This window comes from Anticarsia gemmatalis, chromosome 30 (assembly GCF_050436995.1).
Source record: "Anticarsia gemmatalis isolate Benzon Research Colony breed Stoneville strain chromosome 30, ilAntGemm2 primary, whole genome shotgun sequence".
Taxonomy (NCBI): Eukaryota; Metazoa; Arthropoda; class Insecta; order Lepidoptera; family Erebidae; genus Anticarsia; species Anticarsia gemmatalis.
This window is the reverse complement of record NC_134774.1, coordinates 1,208,216-1,236,180: the sequence shown is the minus strand read 5'-3', so window position 1 is coordinate 1,236,180 and position 27,965 is coordinate 1,208,216. Positions and strand designations below refer to the sequence as shown.

General features: G+C 39.3%; 2 protein-coding genes across 5 annotated transcripts; both read right to left on the bottom strand.

Moving 5' to 3' along the window:
- Positions 1-284: 284 nt before the first annotated feature.
- Positions 285-3,304, bottom strand: LOC142985603 (protein artemis-like). Its single transcript, XM_076133879.1, has 3 exons — positions 2,947-3,304; positions 2,141-2,576; positions 285-1,067 (listed from the first exon to the last, which is right to left on the bottom strand). Exons 1-3 carry the CDS (start codon positions 3,194-3,196, stop codon positions 617-619), a joined length of 1,137 nt encoding a protein of 378 aa, XP_075989994.1. The 5' UTR covers positions 3,197-3,304; the 3' UTR covers positions 285-616.
- A 2,027-nt stretch (positions 3,305-5,331) lies between these two features.
- Positions 5,332-27,255, bottom strand: LOC142985590 (spermine oxidase-like). 4 transcript variants are annotated; one of them, XM_076133860.1, is made up of 8 exons: positions 26,913-27,255; positions 21,020-21,196; positions 19,881-20,090; positions 18,950-19,166; positions 18,621-18,799; positions 16,912-17,179; positions 7,598-7,701; positions 5,332-7,037 (listed from the first exon to the last, which is right to left on the bottom strand). In XM_076133860.1, the coding sequence occupies exons 1-8, from the start codon at positions 26,993-26,995 to the stop codon at positions 6,800-6,802; spliced, it is 1,476 nt and encodes a 491-aa protein (XP_075989975.1). In that variant the 5' UTR covers positions 26,996-27,255; the 3' UTR covers positions 5,332-6,799. The 4 variants fall into 4 exon arrangements, with proteins under 4 accessions (XP_075989975.1, XP_075989973.1, XP_075989974.1 ...); XM_076133858.1 differs by lacking the exon at positions 16,912-17,179 and adding an exon at positions 13,379-13,652 and having other exon boundaries at positions 26,913-27,248; XM_076133859.1 differs by lacking the exon at positions 16,912-17,179 and adding an exon at positions 14,444-14,714 and having other exon boundaries at positions 26,913-27,173.
- Between the last annotated feature and the right edge of the window lie 710 nt (positions 27,256-27,965).

The following is a 27,965-nucleotide window of genomic DNA, read 5'->3' as shown; positions in this document are numbered from 1 at the left end:
TATTAAAACAATAAATTTAATCGATTGATGTTCCACTGCTGGGCACAGGTCTCCTCCTGTAATGAGGGAAGGGTTAAGCCTTGTGTCCACCATGCTGACCAAGTGCGGGTTAGGGACTTTGCATACCGTTAAGAAGTGTTCTAAAAAACAATCAGACATGCAAGGTTAAATCACGATGTTTTCCTTCACCGTTATAACAAGTGATCATTATTTCTATGTGAGTTGTTTCGGAATTTAACGGTTTACCTCCTGTACCAACTTATGATCGAAAAATGAAAAACAAGTTCAAGAAATATATTTTATTATTAATAATAATAAGTAAACAATAAAAATAGTACCTGTTTATGACTTAGAATTACTTAAAATTACAACAGTCCATAACTTTTCTTTACCCAAATCCATTCCGAATATTTTTGGCGAAATTTATCACAATTTTGAACACAATAACGTTTCTCAACAAACAAAAATTCTATTAATCCAAAAATACATACATAATATCACGTATTTTATACCAAAAAATAGACAAAGGTGCGTGAAATTCACCCACGATTCACCATTATCAATAGCCACCTTTACACACACAGTTTCAGTTTTGAAGTCGGTTAAACAGATTATATTACCAATCGAACATATTTTTCATTGTCATTGTATTTAGTTTCTTACTAACAGGCACTTTGTTAGGAGAATTACTTGCTGCCCTCTTCAAAGGTCTTTTAGGAGATACTTCTATTTTAGAATTTATAGGTCTTTTGTAAATATCTGTTAAATTACTATCATTACAAATAAAAGGTTCGGGGAAACTAACAATTTTTTTAACGGGAAAGTATTTCATGAAATAAATTAATTCGTCCCTCCCACAATGAGTTGCAAAACATGCTTTAATTCTGTTTTCAGTCTCTCTGATTATACAGTGTTCATCATTAGCATCAGGACCCCAAATCATTGCTGAAAAGTAAACCTGTAGTGTATTTTCATCGGGTGATAATTTACCAAACTCATATTTGGTATAAAGATGAATTTTTGACGAACAATCATCAGTGATGCCAAACATTTCCTTAGGGAATTTACTGAAAAATAAATAATAAATATTATTTTACACCTGCATGCCAAATTTCAGCTCGATCCGTCTGTGTGTCGATAGATCACAATGTCAGTCAGTCACCTTTAAGTTATATACATATTTAGATCTATAATAATTATTTATTTTAACCGACAACTCCCGCACTAAGAACTGCTCTTGTGTAGTGGACTTTTACAAACGTACAAACAACGGACACAAACAGACTCGCAACAATTATTTGTGGATCGCACAAATAATTGTTCCGTGTGGGAATCGGACCCATGACCTCCCGGAGATGGGATGCAATGGTTGTGGTGACCCTATTAACGACTGCGCCACTTGAGGCGGCGAAAGATCTTGCAATTTTACAACCAGACTCGGAACAGATACTCGAGCAAGATGAGGTGAAGTATACTTATATAGCTGACACGCGCAACTTCGCTTGCGTCACATAGGAGAGACTGGGTCAAAATTTTTCCTATTTTTGTAACATTTTTCACTGGTACTTTGCTCCTATTGGTCTTAGCGTGATGATATATAGCCTATAGCCATCTTCGATAAATAGACTATCTAACATTGAAAGAATTTTTCAAATCGGACCAGTAGTTTCTGTGATTAACGCGTTCAAACAACCAAACTCTTCAGCTTTATAATATTAGTATAGATTTGTCTTGGGTGGGATTCGAACCACACGCGGCGCTAATGCGACGTCGTCCTGGCCGATTACAGCTCTGGCGGTGAGTTTCATTGAAACCAGCTGTACAGAGCTTTATAGTGTCCAAGTATGTGCACAATACACAGGTACACTCTCTATTCCATCACTCTCATAGTCTGGTGGGATGGCTAAACCGAGGCGACCAGAGAGGTCAGGCGCAGGACCGACGGCTTTACGTGCCCTCAAAGGCACGGAGGTCTACAACCTCAACTTCTTAACTACAGACAATTTAAGAGAAGATTTTAACACAAGACTTAACCCGACCCAGGATTCGAACCCAAGGCCTCTTGTTCAACAGTCTTATAAACTATAAACATCAATCGCTGCACCGTACAGTGAAAATAATAACTTATATTCACACTTACCTGAAAACTTGCCACCTTAAACGGTTCGCTATAAAAGTTTTGATCCCGGTAGCCGAATACAGTTCATTGCAGACCGCTTCGTAGCCATAGCAAGCAGAAGTAATTAGAACAACGTCTCTACCGTCTACACTCAACCAATCTTTAACGTAACTAACAATATTCCTTATCACTTCCGATCTTCTAGGAAAAGAAGGCACGTTTTGAAACGTAGTATCTATATACAAGGCATCCAAATTTATCGGTTCTCCGTTACTTTTGTGCAAGTGAGTGTATTTGGAGACGCTGTTCTGTGTGATTCTGAAGTCTCCCGTGTATAAGACTGTTTTGTTGTGCTCGAATAAGAACATTACGGAACCCAATGAGTGTCCTGCAGGAACCATTGTTACTTTTAAGTAAATTTTTTCATATTTATCTTGAATTTCGATTGTATTTCGACCTGAAAACAGTAATATATTATTAGTTACCGAGAGCGTACTTGGGTCGACCAACAGGACGCCGCCCTGTCGGGCGCCCAAGATACCGCTGGAAGGATGTAGTGGAGGCGGATCTGAGGGAGCTTCAAGCCGGTGATAGACGATCTGTGGGTAAAGCAAACTTTGGCGCAGTTAGACATAGTTGGGTGACTGCATAGTGGTATCTTAACTGAGCGTCTCCGTGCTTCGGAGCGAACGTAAATAGGCGGTCCCGGTATTTGTCTTCTTAGATAACAGTCGTTAAGCCATGTTACAGGCCTTACAGGCGGCTGAAAGAACTTTTACACATAGTTGACCAAAAAAAAAATAAAGATTGAAATAGTACCTACTCACCCAGTTGCAAAATTTTTAAATATGGAGCTAAATTAGGTAGTTCACTTTCTACTATGGCTACTGTTACCTCCGAGGCATAGATAAAACTGCGATTCTCTTCCAATTTCCTGGGAAATTGTAGATCATTAAGCCCGAATATGTGATCTCCATGAAAGTGACTAAGAAAATATGCACTTTGATCTTGATTTTGAAAGTTATCGACGTTAATAAAAGGTATTTCGTCTATAATACCACTAAAAGCGCTTCTCATCGTAATTTTAATGTAATTTTTTAGTTTAATTTAAATTCGTTTCTTTTTTGTTTATCTATAAAGAGTGGAAGCTTGTAGAAACTTGTAAATATTAGTCAATTGACAGTAATGACACTAATGACAGTCGAAATCTGTAATGGCTGACGATCGATTAGGTTGCTAGCGCAAAAAAATAATTTAGTACACATTATAAATGTTAGTCCTATTTTATGCAAAATAGAACCGCACAACAATTATTCTATTTTTATTTTTTTGCGGAATATTAATATTAAAGTGGTCTAAAACCTTATAGAATACTATCTAATATATAACAAAATCGAACCACAGTAGATTGGGAATAGCCATTTATGTTTAGTCAATAGGACCAGAACAGAAATACTAAATATCCCATCAATCAGCCCATCTTCATATAGACGATAGTAGTAAAAATATAGCGAATATACATACTTATGTCAAATCGAATAATCTTTTTCAAAACATCACCAAAATCGTAGCAAGTGCCCTTCTTTGATATCTACTTACCCCTATTGGAAAAAGGCGTAATTTTATCTATACCTACTAATATTACACAGCTGAAGAGTTTGTTTGTTTGTTTGTTTGAACGCGCTAATCTCAGGAACTACTGATCCGATTTGAAAAAATATTTCAGTGTTAGATAGCCTATTTATTGAGGAAGGCTTTAGGCTATATATCATCACGCTCCGACCAATAGGAGCGGAGTAGCAACGAGAAATGTTACAAAAACGGGGAAAATTATGGCGCATTCTCTCCTAAGTGACGCAAGCGTTGAAGTTGCGTGAGTCAGCTATTGTAAAATAAATAAAATAAAATAATAATTCTGTTTAACAGTTTTATTACACATAATTACAAACATACAAATATTATATTTAAAAATATATCGTTTAAATATCTATACAATGAAATAGTATTACTAAACACGTCACAAGACAGAAAAATCTGTTATTCTTAACTTTTTGCCTTTACTATGTCAAAAAGTCATTTTTTTTTCAAAAAAGAGCTTTATTAACATACGTTATTTCATGATAATTTAATTTTTAATTGTTCCGAGTTCCGTAAAAACTATTGGGTCTCGAGCCTTTAAATAAAAAAAAACACTTTTGGCGGGAAAATATGACAGTTTGTTTTTTTTTAATAATTCTTACAAAGTATATAATATAGCACCACGAACATAACATACATACGTATTTGATATAAAGACGTCAATAATATAGAGAGATAACACATTACGAAAAAGTAGCTTTTTAGGATATGGCGTCTAAGACTTTCGGGCTTGAACTTACATCATCAATGTTTTATACCAGCATAAATATTGTTAAAAGAATTTGGCGATTAAAAAGAGTGGCCAGGAGTTTGTTGGCAGCTCTTCTCATTGGCCCTACCTTCCGAACTGGCAGTAAATTCACTCTCTGTATCATTGACTATCATAAGTGTCAGCACTTGACCTAAATGAATACTTAAATGATTTGATTTTGAACAATTTTGACACTAGGTTGTCCACTAACCATACGAAAAGTAAGAAAGAAGCACCAAAGATTCAAAATTCAAAAATTCCGGCTTTATAAACTACATGCTATTTTAGTTATACAATTAAAATCTTTCAGATATGTCCTTTTATAGTTAAACCACCTGAAAATGTCGGTTTTGTGCGTACATTCATAGCAGGAGACACAATGCAGAGGTCTCTCGGTTGACTGTTTAAAGTATCGATTGAAGAGTAATAGTCCTTGACATCAAGCCCTGCAAGTCTGTCTTTTCTTACTTCTTTACTACCAACCTCTAAGAAATTTTTAACAGAGAATTTTAAGACTTTTCGACCCCACCCATCGGAAAACGGGACCATCATTTCTTTTCTTTTTTCAAGACAACTCCCGCACTAAGAATTGCTCTTGTGCCGCGGGGACTTTTACAAACATACAAACAATGAACATAGTTACAAATTTACAACCAGACTGGAAACGATTATTTGTGGATCGTACATATAATTGTTTCGTATGGGTATCGATACGCATTACCTCCCGACGCAATGGTAGTGGCTTGGTGACCTAAACCACCGCGCCACAGAAAAAAAAATTTGACGACTAACCATAGTGTAAAAAAAAAAAAAAAACTGAGCATACGTTAAAAAATGTTATAATTATAATGCAATATGGCCTTTTCTTTGGTTATTGTGCTAACAGTATTATTTCATTACTTTATTGTAAAAAATATATATAAATTTGTCCTTTACAGCTTATATTTAGGTATTACTTGGCAATTACTTGGTTTAATATAACCCTCTTATTCATAAACACACTATAAACCTATTTTAGTTAGAACATTACAAAAATATGTTTTCTCTTTTTCATTTCGCTAAGGAGTGAAAGAAACAAAACTCTTTATAAGCCTTTCATAACTTCATATAATTTATGAATAAGAGGGTAAGACTTTCTTTCCTGCTACGCTGAATCAGTCACGTATATACACATTAGGCACCTTTCCACACACACAGTATCGCACGTTGCTAGTATGGTACAGTATAACGCTAGTGCTTGCAGCGCGCTCTGAGAGAGCGATGTTGGTCGCGGGCGCGGGGAGGTGAGCGCGGTGACGGCTCTTTGCTTTCTCCTTACTCGCGCGATTGTTGTTTCATGCGCAATAGAGTGTGTGTGTAAAGGTGGCTAATAGGATACGGGAATAAACGCGAATACGCAAATATCGCAATATATCATACTAATAATAAAATAGTGGTGTAACTCAAAATACTATTTTGTTCAGAATCGACTAATAATTTTTTTGTCACTCTCTATTAAAATAAAATAAAAACTAAATGCTCTTTGCGTTTTAAAAATGAAATAGAAGAGATAGTTCTGTTACTAAAAAAATAAAATTACGGTATGGTTTTAGTGTTAAGTGTAGTTGAAGTTGAGTCAATGTATTTTGAGTTATTACACTATTGTATTATTATTGCGATTATAAATATATAACGGTTATAATCACGGAATAACTAACGCAAGAGGAAAGAGCATGTCATACTATTTGAATAAAGATGGCCGCCAAACTCGGCCGATGACGTTTAACTATGAAATATGAAAAGGAATAAACGACGGTTACAAATTCAAATTACCAGCCATATTTCAATGACATTAGAGTCGTATTTTGCACTGATCGTTTGTGCTTTATATTGAATTTCTATTTACGTGGTTTTAGTGTCATCTCTTAGGTTAGTACTAGGGTAGGTATAGCTACACATCTATACTAATATTATAAAGCTGAAGAATTTGTTTGTTAGTTTGAAAGCGCTAATCTCAGGATCTACTGGTCCGATTTGAAAAATTCTTTCAGTGTTAGATAGCCCATTTATGGAGGAAGGCTATAGGCTATATATCATCACGCTACGACCAATAGGAGCAGAGTAACGGTAAAAAATGTTACAAAAACGGGGAAAATTATGACCCATTCTCTTCTATGTGACGCAAGCGAAGTTGCGCGGGTCAGCTAGTACTTCATATAGCAGACGCGTCACGCCCACATGTCCCTTCCTCCTGTATTAGTTATTCCGTGGAAATATAAAACGGTTATATTATACAAAAAATCGTTGATATTTTACAGTTTGCCCTTAGGTAAAAGTCTCGAAGCTTCTCTATGGCCCGAGTCAGAGGCGCCGTGAACCGTTGAAAAGTGTGTATTATCCGTCGCTTCGCCCGCAAATAGGACTCTTGGAGCCCCACTGCTGTCTACCAAAGGCTCGGCTAAAGTAGCCCGAGCGTGAGGGTGAAGAGGCGTTTGTAAATTATCAAATGTGTAACTACCCCGAGTGTACGGATTCGAATACCAGTTTGTCCTGTGAAAATAACAAAAAAATAAAATAAATAAATTTTACCTCAATGTCCTACTGCTGGGCAAGGGTCTCCTCCCGTAATGAGGGAGGGGTTAGGCCTTCAGTCCACCACGCTGACCAAATGCGGGTTGGGGACTTTGCCCTCAATAAATGTATTAAACAAATTTTTAGGTTGACATCACGATGTTTTCCTCCACAATTATAACAAGTGTTCATTATTTCTAATACACACATCACTTGGAAAAGTCATTGGTGTTGCGTTGGGTTCGAACCGTCGATTTATAACTCTCGGCTTTCACTGCCATCGATATATTAGGTCGGGGAAAAAGTCTTATCGCATTATAGTATGTATGAACTTGTAATAAAATCTCTTTGGCTTCAAGAATCACAAATGAGTACACGGTTCATTAGGTTTCTCTCAGTGAGCTCGTGAGGTACCCAAATATTGATTTTTGTGTAGGGAAAAGATTGTATTACAAGTTCATACATACTATAATGCGAAAAGACTTTTTCTCCGACCTAATATTGTCTGGCCATTTTTTAGAAAGGAATAGTATACTAACCTTAACATATCCGTAGGCTCTGGTATAGTAGTATTTTTACCCATGAATCTTCTTATAAGTTCCATACATTTCCTCTTTACGACTTCGTCGGGCAACGTTTCCACCTAAAATGCGGGTAATTTTTTTACATGTGGCAACACATTTGTAGAAAAGTTAGTACAGAAGGGACGTAAGACTAAATATTGTGTATGCCGATGCGCAGAGACACGAGTTAAGCTAAGCCCCTCCCGCTACCCCGCACACCCCTCGGCAGAGCTGTCCAGTGTTCTTTGTTGTACTACGCAATGACTGAGCTTTGGCTTAGCTTTTGGTGTGTCTATCTTTATATATATAATTCTTCTGTAAGTGTGTATGTCACTGAACTTCTTTTAAACGACTGGACCGATTTTGATGAAATTTTTTGTGTGTGTTCAAGGGGATCTGAGAATGGTTTAGATTCACAATTTTGTCCGCTGGACAATGTCCTTTTAATTAATTTTTAATTTATTAGACAGGACAACGTCTGTCAGGTCCGCTAGTTTATGTATATATTTCAAGCTTAGTTTAGCCTAGCTAGGCATAGCTTAGTTTTCGGTCTGCAATCGGCTTACAGCAAAATGCCAGATACTTAATTTGTACACTGTCCTAGTATTACGTCCTTTCTGTATATTTATCAACATAAGAACATTGTATTAGTACGCGCTAATTAACTTTTTGTGTCTTAATCGAGCTACTGCGACTGGAAAAATATCCAAAGTCGTTTAAGCCGCCCAAAGACCTTTGACATAACCTACATTTCTAGTTTTAGATACTAGGCGCTCATGGCCAGTTGCGCTCACCGGTCGGTAAACGATCCGCGGGTTAAGCAACCGATGGCGCGGTCATTCTATAGATGGGTGACCACATAGTGATTTTGAGCTGGTCGTCTCTGTGCTTCGGAGGGCACGTAAAAAGTCGGACTCGGTTGTTATCTACTAAGATAACAGTCGTTAAGCCATGTCAAAGGCCTTTCGGGCGGCTTGAACAACTTTGACACTAGGTTGACCACTAACCATACGACTGTTATCTAAATTCACAACAACCGTGACCGACTTTTTACATGCCCTCCGATGCACGGAGACGCTCAGTTGAAATACCACTATGCGGTCACGCATCTATAGAATGACATCGCTAACGGTTGCTTAACCCACAGATCGTTTACCGACTGGTGAGCGCAACTGGTTATGAGCGCCGCGACGTCAAGTTTTCAATATTTGTCTTACGGCTTGTTCCTATATTTAGACACAAAAAGCTATAAATGCGTGAACTTACACATACTAGCCTTAACAACTGAATAATTTCTGTATAAGTGTCGTCAAACAACTGGAACACGCGTAGGTGTTATCAAACTGAACGTAGACACAGTGCAGAGGACTCTCGGTTGACTGTTCTAACAATCGAGCGATCCAAGCGCAATAGTCCTCCACACGCACTGCTATTTACAAGCGGAACTAAATATCGTGATATCTATACTAATATTATACAGCGAAAGAGTTTGTTTGTTTGTTTGTTTGTTTGAACGCGCTAATTTCAGGAACTACAGGTCCGATTTGAAAAACTCTTTAAGTGTTAGATAGCCCATTTATCGAGTAAGGCTACAGGCTATATATCATCGCGCTACGACCAACAGGAGCAGAGTAGCAGTAAAAAATGTTACAAGAACGGGGAAAATTTTGATCCATTCTCTCTTATATGACGCAAGCGAAGTTGCGCGGGTCAGCTAGTTTTTGATAAAGTGTTTGTTTTTACTTTTTTAAAGACAACTCCCTCACTATGAATTGCTCTTGTGTCGCGGGGACTTTTACAAACATACAAACAACGGACACAAAGTACAACCAGACCCAAAATTATTTGTGGATCGCACAAATAATAGTTCCGTGTGGGATAGAACTCACGACCTCCCGACGCAATGGCATCGGCGTGGTGACCTAAACCACTGCGCCACGGAGGCATTCAATTGTTCTAGTTGTTTGACGATACTTAAGTACAGACAAAAAGCGTAATTTCCCTTATATTATATCATTACACGGGCAACTTCATATAAATAAATATTTGACATGCAAGAAAAATGCTTACCAATTCTCGACTACATGCATTATACTAGGTACTATTATACAAACACACCTACATATATATAGATTTATATTAGGATGGGAAAAAGTCTTTTCGCATTACAGTATGTATGAACTTGTAACAAAATCTCTTTGGCTTCAACAATCACAAATGAGTACACGGTTCATTAATTTTCTTTCAGTGAGCTCGTGAGGTACCCAAATATCGAGCTTTTTGTGTAGAGAAAAGATTTTATTACATGTTCATACATACTATAATGCGAAAAGACTTTTTCCCCGACCTTATATGCACACTACTATACATAGAATCAGTACCAGTTGTTATATACAAGCACAGTTATAAACACGGAATAACTAACATAAGTGGAAAGGGCATGTCATACTATTTCATTGAAGATGGCTGTCGCCAAACTCAGCCGATGACATTTAACGCACACTGAAATATCTATACTAATATTATAAAGCTGACAAGTTTGTTTGTTTGTTTGAACGCGCTAATCTGAGGAACTACTGGTCCGATTTGTTAGGTTCTTTCAGTGTTAAATAGTTCATTTATCGAGGAAGGCTATGGGCTATATAACATCACGCTACGGCCATAAGGAGCGGAGTAGCAACGAAAAATATTACAAAAACGGGGAAAATTATGACCCATATATATTTCTCTCTTCGGTGACGCAAGCGAAGTTGCGCGGGTCAGCTAGTGAAAAGTAATAAACGACGGTTACAAATTAAAATGTCCAGCCATATTTTAAGTGTCATCTATTAGGTTCTTCTTCTTCTTATCGTATGGTTAGTGGTCAACCTAGTGTCAAAGTTGTTTAAGCCGCCTGACAGGCCTTTGACGTGGCTTAACGACTGTTATCTTAGGAGACAACAACCCCTGGCTCGAGAGGCCCTCGAGCCCCGACTACTGGGGCTCTACAACGCGTGCATAGAGAGGGGCGAGTTCCCGGCACCGTGGAAGACCGGGAAGCTCGTCCTGCTGAAGAAGGAGGGGCGCCCCGCGGACTCGCCGTCCGCGTACCGGCCCATCGTGTTGCTGGACGAGGTGGGCAAGCTCTTTGAGCGCATCCTTGCAGACCGCCTCGTCGCACACCTAAGTTGTGTTGGGCCGGACCTAGCGGACCAACAATTTGGGTTCCGCAAAGGGCGCTCCACGATCGACGCAATTGCACGCGTCAGGGCCCTGGCGGAGGACGCAGTAGCCCAGGGAGAGGTCGTCTTGGCGGTGTCACTCGACATCGCCAACGCCTTCAACACCCTCCCCTGGAGCAGCATACGGGTGGCACTGGAATATCACAGAGTGCCACTCTACCTCCGCCGCATTGTCGGGGCTTACCTAGAAGGTAGATCGATCGTCTACCCGGGTCAGAACAGTTGGTCGCGAAAAGTAGTCACGTGTGGGGTTCCACAGGGGTCGGTTCTAGGCCCTCTCCTGTGGAACGTGGGCTATAATTTCGTTCTGCGCGGTGCGCTCCCGCCGGGCGTCGGCATATTCTGCTATGCCGACGACACGTTGGTAACAGCCCGGGGGAAGACGCACCGCGACGCGGAGGTGCTGGCCACAGCTGGGGTCGCACAAGTCGTCGCTCGCATCCGGCGGCTGGGTCTGGAGGTGGCACTAGAAAAGTCGGAGGCCCTATTTTTCCATGGGCCCCGACGCCGCCCTCCACCCGGATCCAGCATTATAGTAGGCGGAGTCACCATCGGCATCGCACCGTCGATGAAGTATCTCGGACTGACTCTCGACGGCCGATGGGACTTCACAGCCCATTTCAGTCGGCTGGCCCCCAAACTCGTAGGTGCGGCGGGCGCACTATCTCGCCTGCTGCCAAACCTCGGGGGGCCAAACAACACCTGCCGACGGCTGTACGCCGGGATCGTGCGGTCAATGGCCCTATATGGCTCTCCCATCTGGGCCAATGCCCTGTCGGCCAAAAACATCGCCGCCCTGCGACGTCCGCAGCGGGTGATGGCCGTCAGGGCCGTGAGAGGCTACCGCACGATCTCCTTTGAAGTGGCGTGCCTACTGGCCGGAACGCCGCCGTGGGACTTGGACGCGGGGGCCCTCGCGTCACTCTATACATGGCGCGAGGAGGCCCGAGGCGGAGGCTCACTGCCAGCGCCTCAAGAAGTCGAGGCGCGGAGAGCAGAGCTCCGCCAAGATGTCCTGGCGGCGTGGAAGCGACGACTGGAAGACCCCAGCGCCGGCCTCGTAACCATCGAGGCCGTGCGGCCGGCGGTCACGGAGTGGCTGGAGAGAGGGCACGGCGCGCTCACATATCGGCTGACACAGGTCTTGACCGGACACGGTTGTTTCGGCAAGTACCTGTGTCGCATAGGCCGTGAGCAGACGCCCAGGTGCCATCATTGTGGTGACTGCCCCGATACGGCGCTGCATACGCTGGCACACTGCCAGGCGTGGTCGTCGCAGCGCCGTCAACTGACCGGGGTGGTCGGGAGCGACCTCTCGCTCTCGGCTGTGGTTCTGTCCATGGTCGGGAGCGAGGCAGCGTGGTCGGCCGTCGCCTCATTTTGTGAAGAGGTCATTTCCCTCAAAGAGGCGGCGGAACGGGAGCGGGAAATCAACGCTCCCCTCCCTTCCCGCGCAAGACGCACTGGGCGTCGTAGGCGCCGGGATGATCTCCGGCCCCCGTGACGCGGACCTGTGGGCGGCGGAGGCGGAACGCTCCGTCGCCTGGACAGGGAACAGGTCCGAGAGGTGGGGAGTGCGCTGTGTGTTCCTGGCGCACCCCCGTGAAGTGGAGAGCTAGGGGGGGACAATTCTCAAGTCCGGCCCCGCTCGAAGTAGGGCCCGCATCCAAAGCGGGCCGTCACCGGCTGGGACGCGGAGTATCCGAATGGAGGTACCGCGTCCTGGCCACGTTATGGTGACTGTAGAAGGAACACCGTCAGGTTTTTAGTCGGTATGCCCATGTTAGCCGGAACGCCTTGCCGGCGGGAGAGCCCGACAGACCCCCGCTTTCCTCCCTGGGGCGGGACATGCAGTAATGCATTTTCCTGACGCAAAAAAAAAAAAAAAAAAAAAAAAAAAAAAAAAAAAAAAAAAAAAAAAAAAAAAAAAAAAGGAGACAACAACCGGGACCGATTTTTAACGTGCCCTCCGAAGCACGGAGACGCCCAGTCGAAATACCACTATGCGGTCACCCATCTATAGAATGACCGCGCCAACGGTTGCTTAACCCACAGATCGTTTACCGACCGGTGAGCGCAACTGGCTATGGGCTACCTATTAGGTTAGTACTAGGGTATGTATCTATGTACATACTTCATATGGCGTGTGACACGCCCACATGCCCCTTCCTCTTGTATTAGTTATTCTGTGGTTATAAATATGGAGTTAATTGTCGACAAGCAAAAATCAACAATAGCTATTAGTATATAAACGTCTTGACAATTCAGAAAACGTTACCAAACTATTAAAATATTGTACTCTAACTAAAACTTATTAATATAACGAACAGACCAAAAATCGGTCGAATTCCCACCTCTTTATTTACCCTGGCAACATTTCAAATTACCACACAAATATAATTATTAACTAGCAACATTTTACAACTGTCAAATGTTTTTTTTCTAGCAACATTATCGCAACTGTCAATTTTTTTTTACGTAGCAACATTTTCTAAACTGTCAAAACGTCTCAAAAGGCCATGTGTCAGATATTTACCACTTTAGCCATGCGGCCACTGGTCCAAACGGTCATAGTATTTTCTGAACCCATTGGTAAACTAACACCTAATATTTTAGTTAACCAAATATCCTCTTTAGGAATTAATTCTTTTTCCGTATCGCGCCAAACGAATGCGTGAAATGTTGAACTGTTTTTAGGCCACCATGAATGAGGGAATAGAAATACAATTTTATCAACAACCCCTATCGAAATTGTATCTATAATGGCTGCTTTATTTTCAGGAAGGGGTGGACAAAACATTGTTGTGTATCTGAAAATTTCAGGAGATTTTTTACACGAGAAATATCTGATAAAAGAAACAAAACTCTTTATAAGCCTTTCATAACTTATATTATTATGAATAAGAGGGTTTCAAAATACTTAATTTAAAATTGCATTTAATTTTAAAAAATACAGAAAAAGATGATTTTTATTAATCACCAGATGTGTAGCCGCAGTCAAATAACGCCCATAGACAATACTAGTGTTGCCATATCACATTTTACCCAAAAAAATTGGAGATTATTTTGATCATGCTATATTTTGTTGACTTAACACATATTTTTACCCAAAATATATAATAATGATTTTCATCATGCAACCTTTTGATTTTATTGAGGGCATGCAAAGTCCCCAACGCACACTTGGCCAGCGTGTTGGACTCAAGGCCTAACCCCTCCCTCATTACGGGAGGAGACCCTTGTCCAGCAGTGGGACATTAACGGGTTAAATGTATTTATTATATTTATTATAACGTTTTTACCTGAATGAAATAAATATGTACCCAATTACATGCTCTTATATAATTACGTGCATTTTACAATAAAATGAATAATAATGATAAGTATTTATGCAAAATGCACCGTTAAAATGTATTTAAACATTCATGAAAGAAAAGTTGTGGATGCCGTTTTCGCAAGTCATTTAGTAAACTTTAGAAATATGGGTCGTGGAAGCCGTTTTCCCTTCCTCTTATCATATGGTTAGTGGTCAACCTAGTGTCAAAGTTGTTCAAGCCCCAAGCCGATAAGCCGGTATGCCAGCTTTACATGCAATACTAACCAATCTCGTTGCCTCCCCGTTTGTCCATAAGCTAAGCGTGGTATTCGAACCCATGGTTACACAAGCCCCATCTATTTGTAGAGTCCATCTATCCTCATATGGTACTTTTTTTCTATCCTCTTCCTTCCACAAGAACGCATGGAAAGCCATTTTGGGGTCCCAAAATATGGGGTCAAAATTCAGAAGCGTTTTGCCAACGACCCCAATTGATATCACGTTGATAGATTCCACCTTTGCCGTAGGTAATTGCGGAGAGAATAGAGTAGTATGTCTAGAAAGAAATATTTTCTACTAGCTTTCACCCGTGACTTCGTCCGCTAACTGAATTTTCCCATGGGATTGCGTCATTTTCCCGGGGTAAAAAGTAGCCTATGTCCTTTCTCGGGTATCAAAATATCTCCATACCAAATTTCATGCAAATCGGTTCAGTAATTTAGGCGTGATTGAGTAACAGACAGACAGAGTTACTTTCGCATTTATAATATTAGTGTGGATATAAGGTTATAGGATATGGCCACTAAGGTTTCTTCATACTAATATTATAAATGCGAGAATTTGTGAGCAAATACGGATGTTTGTAACTCTTTCACGCAAATACTACTGACCAGCGGGCTTATCACGTATCTCAGTTGACAGCTAGCATACGTCAAATCTATGGTCACTATTCAGTACATTGCTGCTTTGACGTAACGTGTTAATCACTATATTCCAAGGGAGAAAACAATGGAGAGCATAGCGGCTTTCAAATGGTTGTCAACTGAGATACGTGATAGCCCCGCAGATTTTCATACAATTTGGTAGCTTTCATCCTGATGTTCCCCGGCAAAAGTTTTCCCGCGGACGACGTCACGGGTTAAAGCTAGTATTATACTATTTTGACATTCGTTTTATCTCGGTCGTTTTAAACTTGCTTCTTTCTTAAGCGTTTGCAGTAATGCACAGCCAGTGAAAAAAATGCAAAAACCAATTTTGAAAAATCTTGCAAATACATGCAAGTGTTATACTTGCATGTATTTGCAAGATTTTTCAAATTTATCTTTTAAACCAATATATAAATAAATAATAATACACCCAAAAATTTAGAATTTTGCCCGTAAGCGAGAAAAAATACTGACCAATCGGGTGGCATCCCCACACGTCCAAAGTGTCAGACTGGTACTAGACCCCATAGGTACTGTGACCCCATCTACGGTTAACAGCCATCTATCTTCATGAGAAACGGTTTGTCTGTCTATCCGTTTCCAAATAAAGGCGTGATAGGCCACAGGATCCCACCAAATATGGTCGAAATTGAGGATAATTTTGCCTACTACACCAATTGATATAACATCTATCGCTTCGACCTTCGGAGGGAGTAGTGGGGGGGTGAAAAGGGTCGCGTGTCTAGAACAAATGTTGTAAATCTATACTTATATTATAAAGCTGAAGAGTTTGTTTGTTTCAGCTAAACTCAAGAAATACTGGTCCGATTTGAAAAATTATTTCAGTGTTAGATAGCCTATTTATCGAGGAAGGCTATAGGCTATATATCATCACGCTACGACCAATAGGAGCAGAGTACCAGAAAAAAATGTTACGAAAATGGGAAAAATTCGACCCATTCTCTCTTATGTGACGCAAGCGAAGTTGCGCGGGTCAGGTTTGAGGATAATTTTGCCTACAAACCGATTGATATAATTGACCTTCGGAGGGGGTAGTGGGGGGGGGGGGGGAAAAGTCGTATGTCTTGACCAAATTCCGATAATCTATAGCGGATCGAGCTGAAATTTGGCATACAGGTAGATGTTATGACGTAGACATCCGCTTAGAAAGGATTTTGATCAATTCTACCCCCAAAGGAATAAAATAGGGGATGAAAGTTTGTATGAAAACTGTCTTAAGTCACAAACCACGCGGGCGAAGTCGCGGGCAGCCACTAATTGAGGAAAAAAAGGCTTCAAGTCCGAATTTCAGTCATTACGATAAGGGATGCCCCCTTTTAAGCATACCTAAGCTAAGCATTATGCTCTAACCCCCGGTTTCTGAGGTACATTTAGCGGTAGTTTATCTATTCAATTAGTTGACGAAGCAAGCGTTGTCTTGCCGTAGAGGTAAATAAAAAAAGTGTAACTTAGGGCTATGAAAAATAGATGTTAGCCGTTTCTCAGACCTACTCAATATGCTCACAAAATTTCATGACAAGCGGTCAAGCCGTTTCGGAGGAGTATGGCAACGAAAACTGTGACGCGAGAATTTTATATATTAGATAGCGTTTAAGCTCATATAAAAAACAGTTTGACTAGATAAACTACCGCTAAATGTGCCTCAGAAACCGGGGGTTAGTCAGTGTTTCTTAAACTATAGTCTGTGGGGTCACTGAGCATATATTTGGGGGTCCACAGACTTCAATAAGTGAAGAAACACTGTTCTCGCATAAAAAAAACCTTTTTAAATTATAGAAAATAATACATTTATATAGAAAAACTAACCAATCTAGCCGTATCCTTGCAGGTCCATACAGTCATTGCGTTTCTATTTCCCATAGGAATAGTAATTCCTACTATACTACTAGTCCAATCATTTTCTAAACCTTTTAAATCATCCCCTTTCCATATAAAATAAAACGAATCTCCCTTGGGCGACCCCCACCAGTTATAAGGGAATAAAAGTACAACTTTCCCGATTAAACCTATTGATATATTATCTATGGCTGTTATTTTTGACTGTGGCAACACTGGAGAGAATAGTGTTGCGTGACTGAAAAAATATTTTTTTCTGTATTTTTTTTTTGTAGAACAATTTATGGGTAGTGGTGTTTTACACATATTTAGGTGTTTACAATACTAGTGCTAATTTAATTTAATTGGGAGATTACACTATTCTTTAAGACGGGGATCGAACCCGAGACTTTACACTCAAACCACAAAAGTGACTTTCGAATTACATATCGAGGACTCGAACCTCGACCCTTTCATCGTCATTATATAGCACAAATGAAAGTTTAATTTTCTTAATGTATAAAAAATAGTTTTATCAAAAATAAATAAAAAAATGCATTTATTTGAGGGAATCGCACCCATTGTTTTCAAAAATACTGCAGCGATGAAAATTTCAATTGCCAATAGAAAACACTGTTAAAAAGTCTTACAAAAGTATTATAAAGCAGTAATTCTTATTTAAAACAACCACGCAATTATAACTTTTAAACTCTCGCGTTGCATGTTTAATGTATAATAGAATACGGGAATTAACGCTGCTCCAGTCAGCCTGCGACCACGGCGAGTGCAACCTGCGCCGAAACGTTAGGCATTTTAAGGTAAAATGCGTGTTCGCGTTAATTCCCGTATTCTATTATACCAACCACGTAATTATCACGCAATCACCACGCAGACAGTACATACTTCTTACAACCACCCTGAAAATATTAGACACTTCCCACGCAACCACGCACCTACAACGCAATATTCACGCAACATTTACGTCACGCAATCGCTAAACATACTTTATACAGGCCGCTATCATGAACATTTAATACTATTCCCACGCAACCGCTGCGCATACGTCTGGCGTAACATTAAACACGAAGATGTCCTCCTATAATCACGCTTTTATCACGCAGTTGCCACGCATACGTCACGCACCATATACTAACCAGTCGTTCTTCTACTGTCGTCAATCACTTCCCACGCAGTCGGAACGCAAAAGTAACGCAGCCGTCCCGCATACGTCACGCACACGCCACGCAGTTAAAAATGACGTTTATATATCTACTGACACGCTGATGATGACTTTCTTGTAACCAACAGTCACTTGCCTCGCACCTGACACGCAAGCTACACGCACATCCCACGCAACATGCACTACTTCTCCTACGCTCTCACGCGCATCGCGCAGTTGATACGCAAGCGCCACGCAAGCGTCACGCACCAAACACTAACGCGTCGTTGTTTTAATATTATCACTCTAAATCACGCTGTCGTCAAGCATCAACAACGCAACATTCAGCCAATTCGCACGCACTACACAACACTCTCATGCTATTATCACTCTTAAATCACGCTGTCATCACGCATTAGTCACGTCATCGCCACGCAATCGTCACGCGTCTTGGCTATACCATCGTTCTTCTGCCTTACTCAGGCATGCGTCACGCCTTTGACACGCACACGTCACGCACACGCCACGCAACTATAATTACCTTTCCTTAAGCACTCCGAGTGACACAGTAACGATGACGTTCCTCGCTCTATACACAGTGCCGTCTTTACACGACACTGTGACGTCATCATGTGGGTCCTGAGGGTACGTGATCTTAGTCACCACCTTCTCAAATTTGAGGTCCAGGGTTGGGAAACCAGGGCCGTTGTTGTAAGTGTTCTGTAAATAATGAAACATAAATTACTCACACACCAATGTACATACCAAATTTCATGCAAATTGGTTCAGTAGTTTAGGCGTGATTGAGTAACAGACAGACAGAGTTACTTTCGCATTTATAATATTAGTATGGAAGAAAGTAGTACTCACCAAAAGAATTTCAAAGAATGTTTTATATCCATTCTTATGCCAACTTAAGTGTAGATTTCCCTCCAGATCTTCAAATTTGCTATGAGTTGTCACCTCGTTCCAATTATTTGATGATTCATAATTGTCTATGATCAAATCCATGAACTCCATGAATTGAGAAACGAAATCCGTATCGTTGAGCAACGCCGGGTGTTTTTCTTGTATGTATTCGGTAATTCTGAAATATACAAAATAATCACTACAAAGTATAAAGCAAAGTCGCTTCCCGCGTCTGTCTTTATGTCTGTATGTATGTGTGCTTACATCTTTAAAACTACGCAACAGATTTTGATGCAGTTTTTTTTTAATAGAGATTCAAGAGTACGATTTATATGCATAACTGACTAGCGCAACTTCGCTTGCATCACATAAGAGAGAATAGGTCATAATTTTCCCCGTTTTTGTAACATTTTTTACTGGTACTCTGCTCCTATTGGTCGTAGCGTGATGATAGCCTAAAGCCTTTTTCGATAAATGGACTACCTAACACTGAAAGAATTTTTCAAATCGGACCAGTAGTTCCTAAAATTATCGCGGTCAAACAAACAAACAAACAAACCCTTCAGCTTTATATTAGTATAGATTAGTATAGACTTGCTGACCCGCGCAACTTCGCTTGCGTCACACACATAAGAGAGAATGGGTCATAATTTTCCCCGTTTTTGTAACATTTTTTATTGCTACTCTGCCCCTATTGGTCGTAGTGTGATGATATATAGCCTATAGCCTTCCTTAATAAATGTGCTATCCAACAGTAAAATAAGTTTTCAATTCGCACCAGTAGTTTCTAAAATTGTCGCGTTCAAACAAACAAACAAACTTCAGCTCTATAATATTATAGTATAGACTTTATAATATTAGTATAGATTTAAAATTAAAAGTTTCTACTTACTTCCTAGTCAAAAACTTTCCAAGTGGCTCCGGGTTAGGGGGTGGGTTATCTACCATTTCCAGACCATAGTTGATAAGTTCATTTATAAGGTCAGCATCTGCTACTGACCCGTCTGATCGGAATGCTTGAAACGAAATGTCTTGTGGTAAAATACTGACATTATTTGCGATGGCTAGGTCGTAGACTCGGCTGGGGCGCTCGCCGTGGATCCTGAAACAGGTTAAAAGCTTTACGGCTATGTAGCTAACTTCTGATGTACATTTAGCGGCAGTTTATCTATTTAATAGAAGCTTATATAACAGTTTAATAGATAAACTACCGCTAAATGTACCTTAGAAACCGGGCATGACTGATTTCCTCCTTTTTGCTGAACAAAATGACGGCAAATATATAAAAACAACTATAAAAATGTGTATATAATTTTAGCATGTATCAGCAGCATAGCTTTCCTACCCATGTTTGAGTCGGCTTCCAGTCTCACCGGATGCAGCTGAATACCAGTATTTTACATGGAGCGACTGTCTATTGAACCTCCACAAGACATTTACCTGGGTTTCGCATGATACCCTTTAGTGCTTTGAATTCCTCCATACCTTGCGAAACACGGAAGAGAAGAGAGAAAAGAACTCAGTATGTATAATATAGTCACCCATCCGTTGACCGACCTCAGCAATGCATATTGATAGAACTTACGAAGATCGCTTATAATTTAATGTATTTTCTGCATGTCACTAGTTGCGCTCACCGGTCGGTAAACGATCGGTGGGTTAAGCAACCCTTGGCGCGGTTACTCCATAGATGCGTGACCGCATAGTGCTATTTGAACTGGGCGTCTCCGTGCTTCGGAGGGTACGTAAAAAGTCGTCAGTAAAACTGGTTCTAAGACTTTCAAACTTCAGACTACAGTTAACGAATGCCAAATATCTCTGAATATGACAGCCAGGACTCACAATTTAACGTGCCTTCCGAAACATGGAGGTACTCGATACGTATAAGATGGTCACCCATCTACTGAACTACTTTGGCAAGCGTAGCTTAACCTCAGAGATCGAACCGCACTGGTTAACTAAGCCACGAGCTCCTCTAAATTGTTTCTAAATGCGACTATAAAACTCAACTACATTATTATAGTTACTCACCATTCAGCACCAAGTTCCACAACACCGTTACCAAAAGGCACAGTATTGACCCTTCCCCCGACTCTGTTCTGGGCTTCAAGAGCCAGGACATTCTTGCCTGCTCTACAGAGGACCGAGGCAGCGGTGCATCCGGCCGCTCCCATGCCAACAATGATCGTGTCGTACACCGGCATTGCCCTGAAGAAACAGTCATGAAATTAATTTATTTCATTTTATTTTTTTAAACACCTACTTCTTTCAATCTCTGCATCACCCTAAGGTAGACTGGTAGATAATGCCTTTGGCATTAAGTCCGCCTATATACACATGTATATGAAGTTTAAAATAAAATAAATAAATAAAATGGTAAAATATCATTCCCATGTAGCGTTGCCAGGCGTCCGGATAAAGACAAACATACTAAGGCTTTTTGATTGCATGTCCGGCTAAAATAAACGTTGTCCGTCTTGTCCGGCTTTTGTTAGGCTTTTTACATTTCGCAAACAAGCGAAGCACTGCCGCCGAGCGTCGGCGAGTCGTCAACCGAACCGTAAGACAAAATCCTCAATAATATAGGGTGCCCGGCTTTTTAAACCAAATGTTCGGCCAAACTGGCTGGTCTGTCCGGCTATTAGGTTTGGCGACCTGGCAACGCTATTCCCATGCAATGGGAGATAAGTGTGTAGGCATTAATTAAAAAACTCCAGGCTATGCTATGTTGCAATAAAGTAATTCTCTAATACTAAGGTTTTTTAAACGACACAATGGATTTTGATGTAGTTAATAGCTAATGTGATTCAAGAGGAAGGAATAAGTGTAAAAGTTATAAAGGATTTTTTTTTGTAAAATAACTGTTTGAACCAGGGTAAGTCAGGTGGATCACTAGTATTTTAATTAAACTTAATAAAGCACAATAAATAACAGGTTCATATTTTAAATTATATAGTAACAAAAGGATTATATCAGTTTTGTTGATCAAACTTTAGTGTGTAGATTTTAGTAAGACTATATCACATAATCTCTTTAAAAAAAGTTAGAAATAAATTTCCGGAAGTTCGCAACCTCAAAAAAAAGATAAAAATATTATCTATACTTACAATTATTTACCCGCGTTTTGACACAAAAACAACTTTAAATGCAACTTGGAAGCTTATTAGAATATTTGAACAACGATATCGATCAAATATTGGTTATAATAACACAGAAATAATCACAAATCACTGCACGCACAAAATGGTTAGTCGTATTAATGCATAAATTAATCCACGTGTGACCTTCAGTTAGAGCAATAGATAAACTATATTATATAACTATTTACTCAGTTATCTGATAACATTATAACTATAGTTAAAGATAAAATTATTTTTAAAAATTGCGAATTCAAGGAATTATCAATTTGACATTTAGCAACATGTTGTGGGATACCAGTACTGAAATTTGGAACTGCCGAGAAAATTTTAATGTTTATTTAATTTAATAACAACCATATTATGACTATAGTGCTGCTTTAGATCGAAAACGCTACTGCGGTCCATGATTTAAGTTTTTGAAAATTAACAATCACTATTAGTGTAATAAGGAAGCTATTAGCCAATTTAAGAAACGAAATTCGATGCACTCAATTATATATCTGCGACTTTAATTCTTACTGGAAACTGAAAAAGATGTTCTTTAAACCTGATTGCACTTTAATATCCATTGTATATAGTTATCAATAAAACCCTTATATGTGACAAGTAACTAGAACTATAACGCGTCAATAATTTTTCCCTAAATAAAATGGCATTCATTATTTGGCAACATATTTCTGTCAAATGAATATACTTGCGTTCCATTTTAACTAATTTGACACTTGTAACATTAGGACACATCAAATACTTGTAAAACGAAATACAGTAACACGTATAAAATTATTCCTTAAATGAGGAAAGTTTTATCAACCTTATCTATATTTAATAAAAATATATGGATTATGATTCTTTTATCTTTTATTTTAAATCTGATCAATAGAATTAATATTATCAATCGATTACAGCTGCCGGCATCGATAACTATTTTGTATGAAGACAAAAACTTTTAGTTTTGAGCTATTAAACTAATATTGTAATAAACGTATTCATAAAAGTATATTATAATTATGTTTATTTAGTTTTAATATAAAAGCAGTCAATATATATACACAAGCTATGTAAATACACTACCTATAGATATAAATTTAGAAACTAGTCACAAAATTGTCCAATTAAAAGATTACGACAATGGCGATCTTTTAAGCGAATGATTAATTGGTTCCGACGTTAATTTGCGGAATTGTCTACTAAGAAACATTGATGCAAATTGACTATGACGCTGTTTCTCAGAACATAACTATCATAGTTAGATAGTAATTGCTCAAGGAAGACGGGAAATAGGTCATCTTTATATCTTGGAAGCCGTTGTAATTTAGTCGATTTGAGCCTAGACCTACTTATCATCAGCGTAGCCTTGTAGGTCAAGTATGACAAGATGAATATATCATTCTAGCCTTTCTTCCAACTATTTTAAAGTCGGCTTCCAGTCTCACCGGATGCAGCTGAGTACTAGTATTATACACGGAGTGACTGTCTATCTGACCTCCACAACACAGTTACCTGGGTTAAAATACGATACCCTTAAATAAGACTGGTTGTTAAGCTTCTGACTATTGTTAACGGCTGTCAAAGATCTTTGAAACAACAGCCATCGAGTTGAAATCAGAGCGACCTTTACGTAATAATAATAGTCTAGCAATGTAAAGCTATCTGGGGTCAAGTTCAAACAAGATAATAATACATAAACAAAATATTTTGAACAACAATGTTTTATAAACAACTAACACTGTTTTTAGATATCCTTATTTCAAAGGTTTATCAATACACGAGCGAAGATTTCAGTTTTACATTCCGGGACTTTAACTTTATAAATCAGTCTAGCTTTTATTCCAAATACGTTAAAGACGGCTTCCAGTCTCACCGGATGCAGCTGAATACCAGTATTTTACATGCAGCGACTGCCTTTCAGACCTCCACAACCCAATTACCTGGGGTATAACACGGTACCCCTCGGTAAGACTGGTTATCAGACTTTCTGGCCACAACTAGTCGTAAGTCGGCAGTCAAGGATCTTTGAAAATGATAGCCGGGGTCCACAATTTAACGAGCCTTCCGGAACAAGGAGGAAATCGGTTTTATTAATAACTAGCTGACCCGCGCAACTTCGCTTGCGTCACATAAAAGAGAATGGGTCAAAATTTTCCCCGTTTTTGTAACATTTTTCGTTGCTACTCCGCTCCTAATGACCGTAGCGTGATGTTATATAGCCTATAGCCTTCCTCGATGAATGGGCTATCTAACACTGAAAGAAATTTTCAAATCGGACCAGTAGTTCCTGAGATTAGCGCGTTCAAACAAACAAACAAACAAACAAACAATCAAACAATCAAACAAACAAACAAACTCTTCAGCTTTATTATATTAGTATAGATGATCATCCATCCACTGACCAACCTTGACAAGCGTTACTTAACCCGAGAGATCGATCCGCGCGGCTGTTACTTAGCCACGAGCTCTAAACTACTGTATTTTTTTACAGCACGTGTAGAACCGGCTGTTGACTTAAAATTATTATAAAAAAACTATCAGCTGTTTTTACCTATAAAATAATAATATCCCTACATATTTATGTAATTAAACTTAATCTAAGTTTAGAACGGTCAGAGGGTGAGAAAAGGTGATATTTATGTTTATATTTAGATTGTATGGACGTAGACGTAAAAGTATTTTATCTAACATAGCGATCTATAGCTCGGTTTCTGAGTACATTTAGCGGTAGTTTATCTATTCAATAGCGTTTAAACTCATATAGCAATGACAGTTTGAGTAGATAAACTACCGCTAAATGTGTCTCAGAAACCGGGGATACAGTCCATTGAAAGCTATCTCGAAAAAAGGGGTTGGGGCAGGAATACGAGGTTAGTGACCCCACAAACTTGAACTTAAGCTTCTACTGACACCGCTACTACTAAAAAAAAAATATAGGTAATTGCGAAAAACGCCGTGAAACGCAACCATGAATGTAATATCAGGTCGGGGAAAAAGTCTTTTCGCATTATAGTACTTATGTATGAACTTGTAATAAAATCTCTTTGGTTTCAAGAATCACAAATGAGTACCTACACGGTTCAGTAGGTTTCTTTCGGTGAGCTCGTGAGGTACCCAAATATCGAGCTTTTTTGTGTAGATCATACATACTATAATGCGAAAAGATTTTCCCCGACCTAATAAACCTACCTATTCAATTGCGAAAAACTCTGACAAACGCAACCCTTAATATAACTTTTCAATAGTCTAGTGCAAAGTAAGACGAAAAGTTTATTCATCTACCTACTGTGGTCCGACAACTCAGAGTCTTGTATGCAAGGTTCACGGGCGGCGAAGATATACAACATTATGCCCGGTTTCTGAGGTACATTTAGCGGTAGCTTATCTATTCAATAGCGTTTTTTTATGAGTTTTAACGCTATTGAATAGATAAACTACCGCTAAATGTACCTCAGACACCGGGGGTTAGTATTTAGAATATCAGTCTTCTTCTTATCGTATGGTTAGTGGTCAACCTGGTGTCAAAGTTGTTTAAGCCGCCCGAAGGCCTTTGACATGGCTTAACGACTGTTATCGTAGTAGATAACAACCGAGACCGACTTTTAACGTGCCCTCCGAAGCACGGAGACGCCCAGTTCAAATACCACTATGCGGTCACCCATGTATGGAATGACCGCGCCAAGGGTTGCTTAACCCACAGATCGTTTACCGACCGGTGAGCGCAACTGGCTATGGGCGACTCAGAATATCAGTGAACCTTATGTAGCTGACGGTTGCCTGTTTGATACAGCTACTTTATTATGAACACCTCTAATTTTGTATAGTTCATCCACTCGAGAATCTTGCATACAAGGCTGTTTCAGTTTACTAAATTGATGAGCTATATCTACTATAGGTAAAGGTCACTGGATGCAGTCAGTTATAGAATTCTATCGCGGTCTATGCGCAGAAAAACTTTCTTGGTAGATAGCTAGATACCTATGCTGATATTATCCATTATTCAGCTAAAACTTTCAGTTTTCAACATTTGAAAGAAGGTTGTTATTTCTAGCCGAAAATCTTTGACATGTTGTTTCAATCTGCGAAACAAAGCAACATTTTTCTTGAAATTTATGTATATTATGCTATTTTGTCTATTTAGGTACTAATAAAAATAACGTGGGAACGAATAATTATGGAACTAGTTTTAACATAATTTGAATTCATATAGCGACAGTATCATTTACCTACGTACGACGAAAAAAAAATAGAACAGCCGAATTTCAAGCGTTAGGCGACACCGGTCACAAGAAATAACCTTAAGACCCTAAATAACACATACTAAGGAAAGCAAGTTCACAGATTTTTTGCATTCGCCTTTTATACAAGTGGCCAACACTTCATAATAATGCATACACCACTAGTAAAAGAAAATGTCGAGATGAATCCCTACACATATTAAGGTTTCATATATTTTTGCTTGGTGGACTCAAAGTGTTATCCCTCTCATTGACGCCCTTGGCTAGCATTATGCAAGTAGTTAGCGTATATAGTTTTCTCAGTAAACACAAATTACGAAAAGCTTTAATTTTAATGAAGTGCTACTAAACCAAGACTTTCATTCAAAATAAGATTTTTAAATTATACATTTACCAAATACAAATACTAGTAAAAATACCTTTATTTTGTCAGTTAGTAAAGCTAACATGACAAAGTAAAGATGATACAGACGACTGTATTACACAATTTACGAAACGAGGCCCGCACTACTGTAAAAAAGGGCGGGAAAAAATTTAAAAATCTAAATGTCAACTTACGGTGTCGATGCCGCGAGCGCGGCAAGCGCGAACAGACACACGGTTCCCGCCAACATCTTGCTTGTACTAACCGGGGACAACATCTCACCGGCCTTATATACGAGTCAAAAAGTCAAAGAGTTTATTTCACGATAAACTATGTTTCAAAACAATAATAAATCACTGTCGCTTTCAAAGTTTTCCGCCTGAAATAGAATATCTATGTACCTAAATTACTGACGATGTTTTTTATCGGATGGTTAATGGTCAATATAGTGTCAAAGTTGTTCAATCCCGAAAAGACCTTTGACATACTTCACGACTTTTATCCTAACTAGGACAGGTTTTAAACGCCGCAGTTTGCAGTCACCCATCTAAAGAGTGACCGCGGCAAAGATATACATATTATTATGTAGATATATAATCAAAATTTGTTATTTTACTTTTGGCCATAACCAGTTAAAACCCAACTAGCGACCACCCGCGACTTCGTCCGCATGGACTGGTCAAGAAACATCATACATACAAATATTCTTTTCCGTTTTAGCCATTTTTATGCGTGCTTCATTCATAACAGTCTGTTAGTAATGTTATATAGCTTGCATACATCAATAAATGGACTATTTAACACAATAAAAAAATAAGGAGGGCTCGTTCAATAAATTAATCGGCTTTATAATTATTAGTTACTAGCGGTCCGCCCCGGCTTCGCCCGATAAATCTTTACAACTCTGACACATAAACCTTCCTCTTGAATCACCCTATCTATTAAAATCGAATCATAATCCGTTGCGTAGTTTTAAAGATGTAAGCATACATACATGCAGACATAGGGACAGACGCGGGAAGCGACTTTGCTTTATATTATGTAGTTAAGTACATATAGATAATTTAAATATTTTTCTCATGATTAATGATGACTATTAACATTTTAATTAAATGATATTATAATTTCTAAACAGTTATAATTTATTTGTTTTTATTTGAAGTATGCTATACTCTGAATAGCTAAACTAAATTGGATAATTCTTTTTTTTATCTATACTAATATTATAAAGCTGAAGAGTTTGTTTG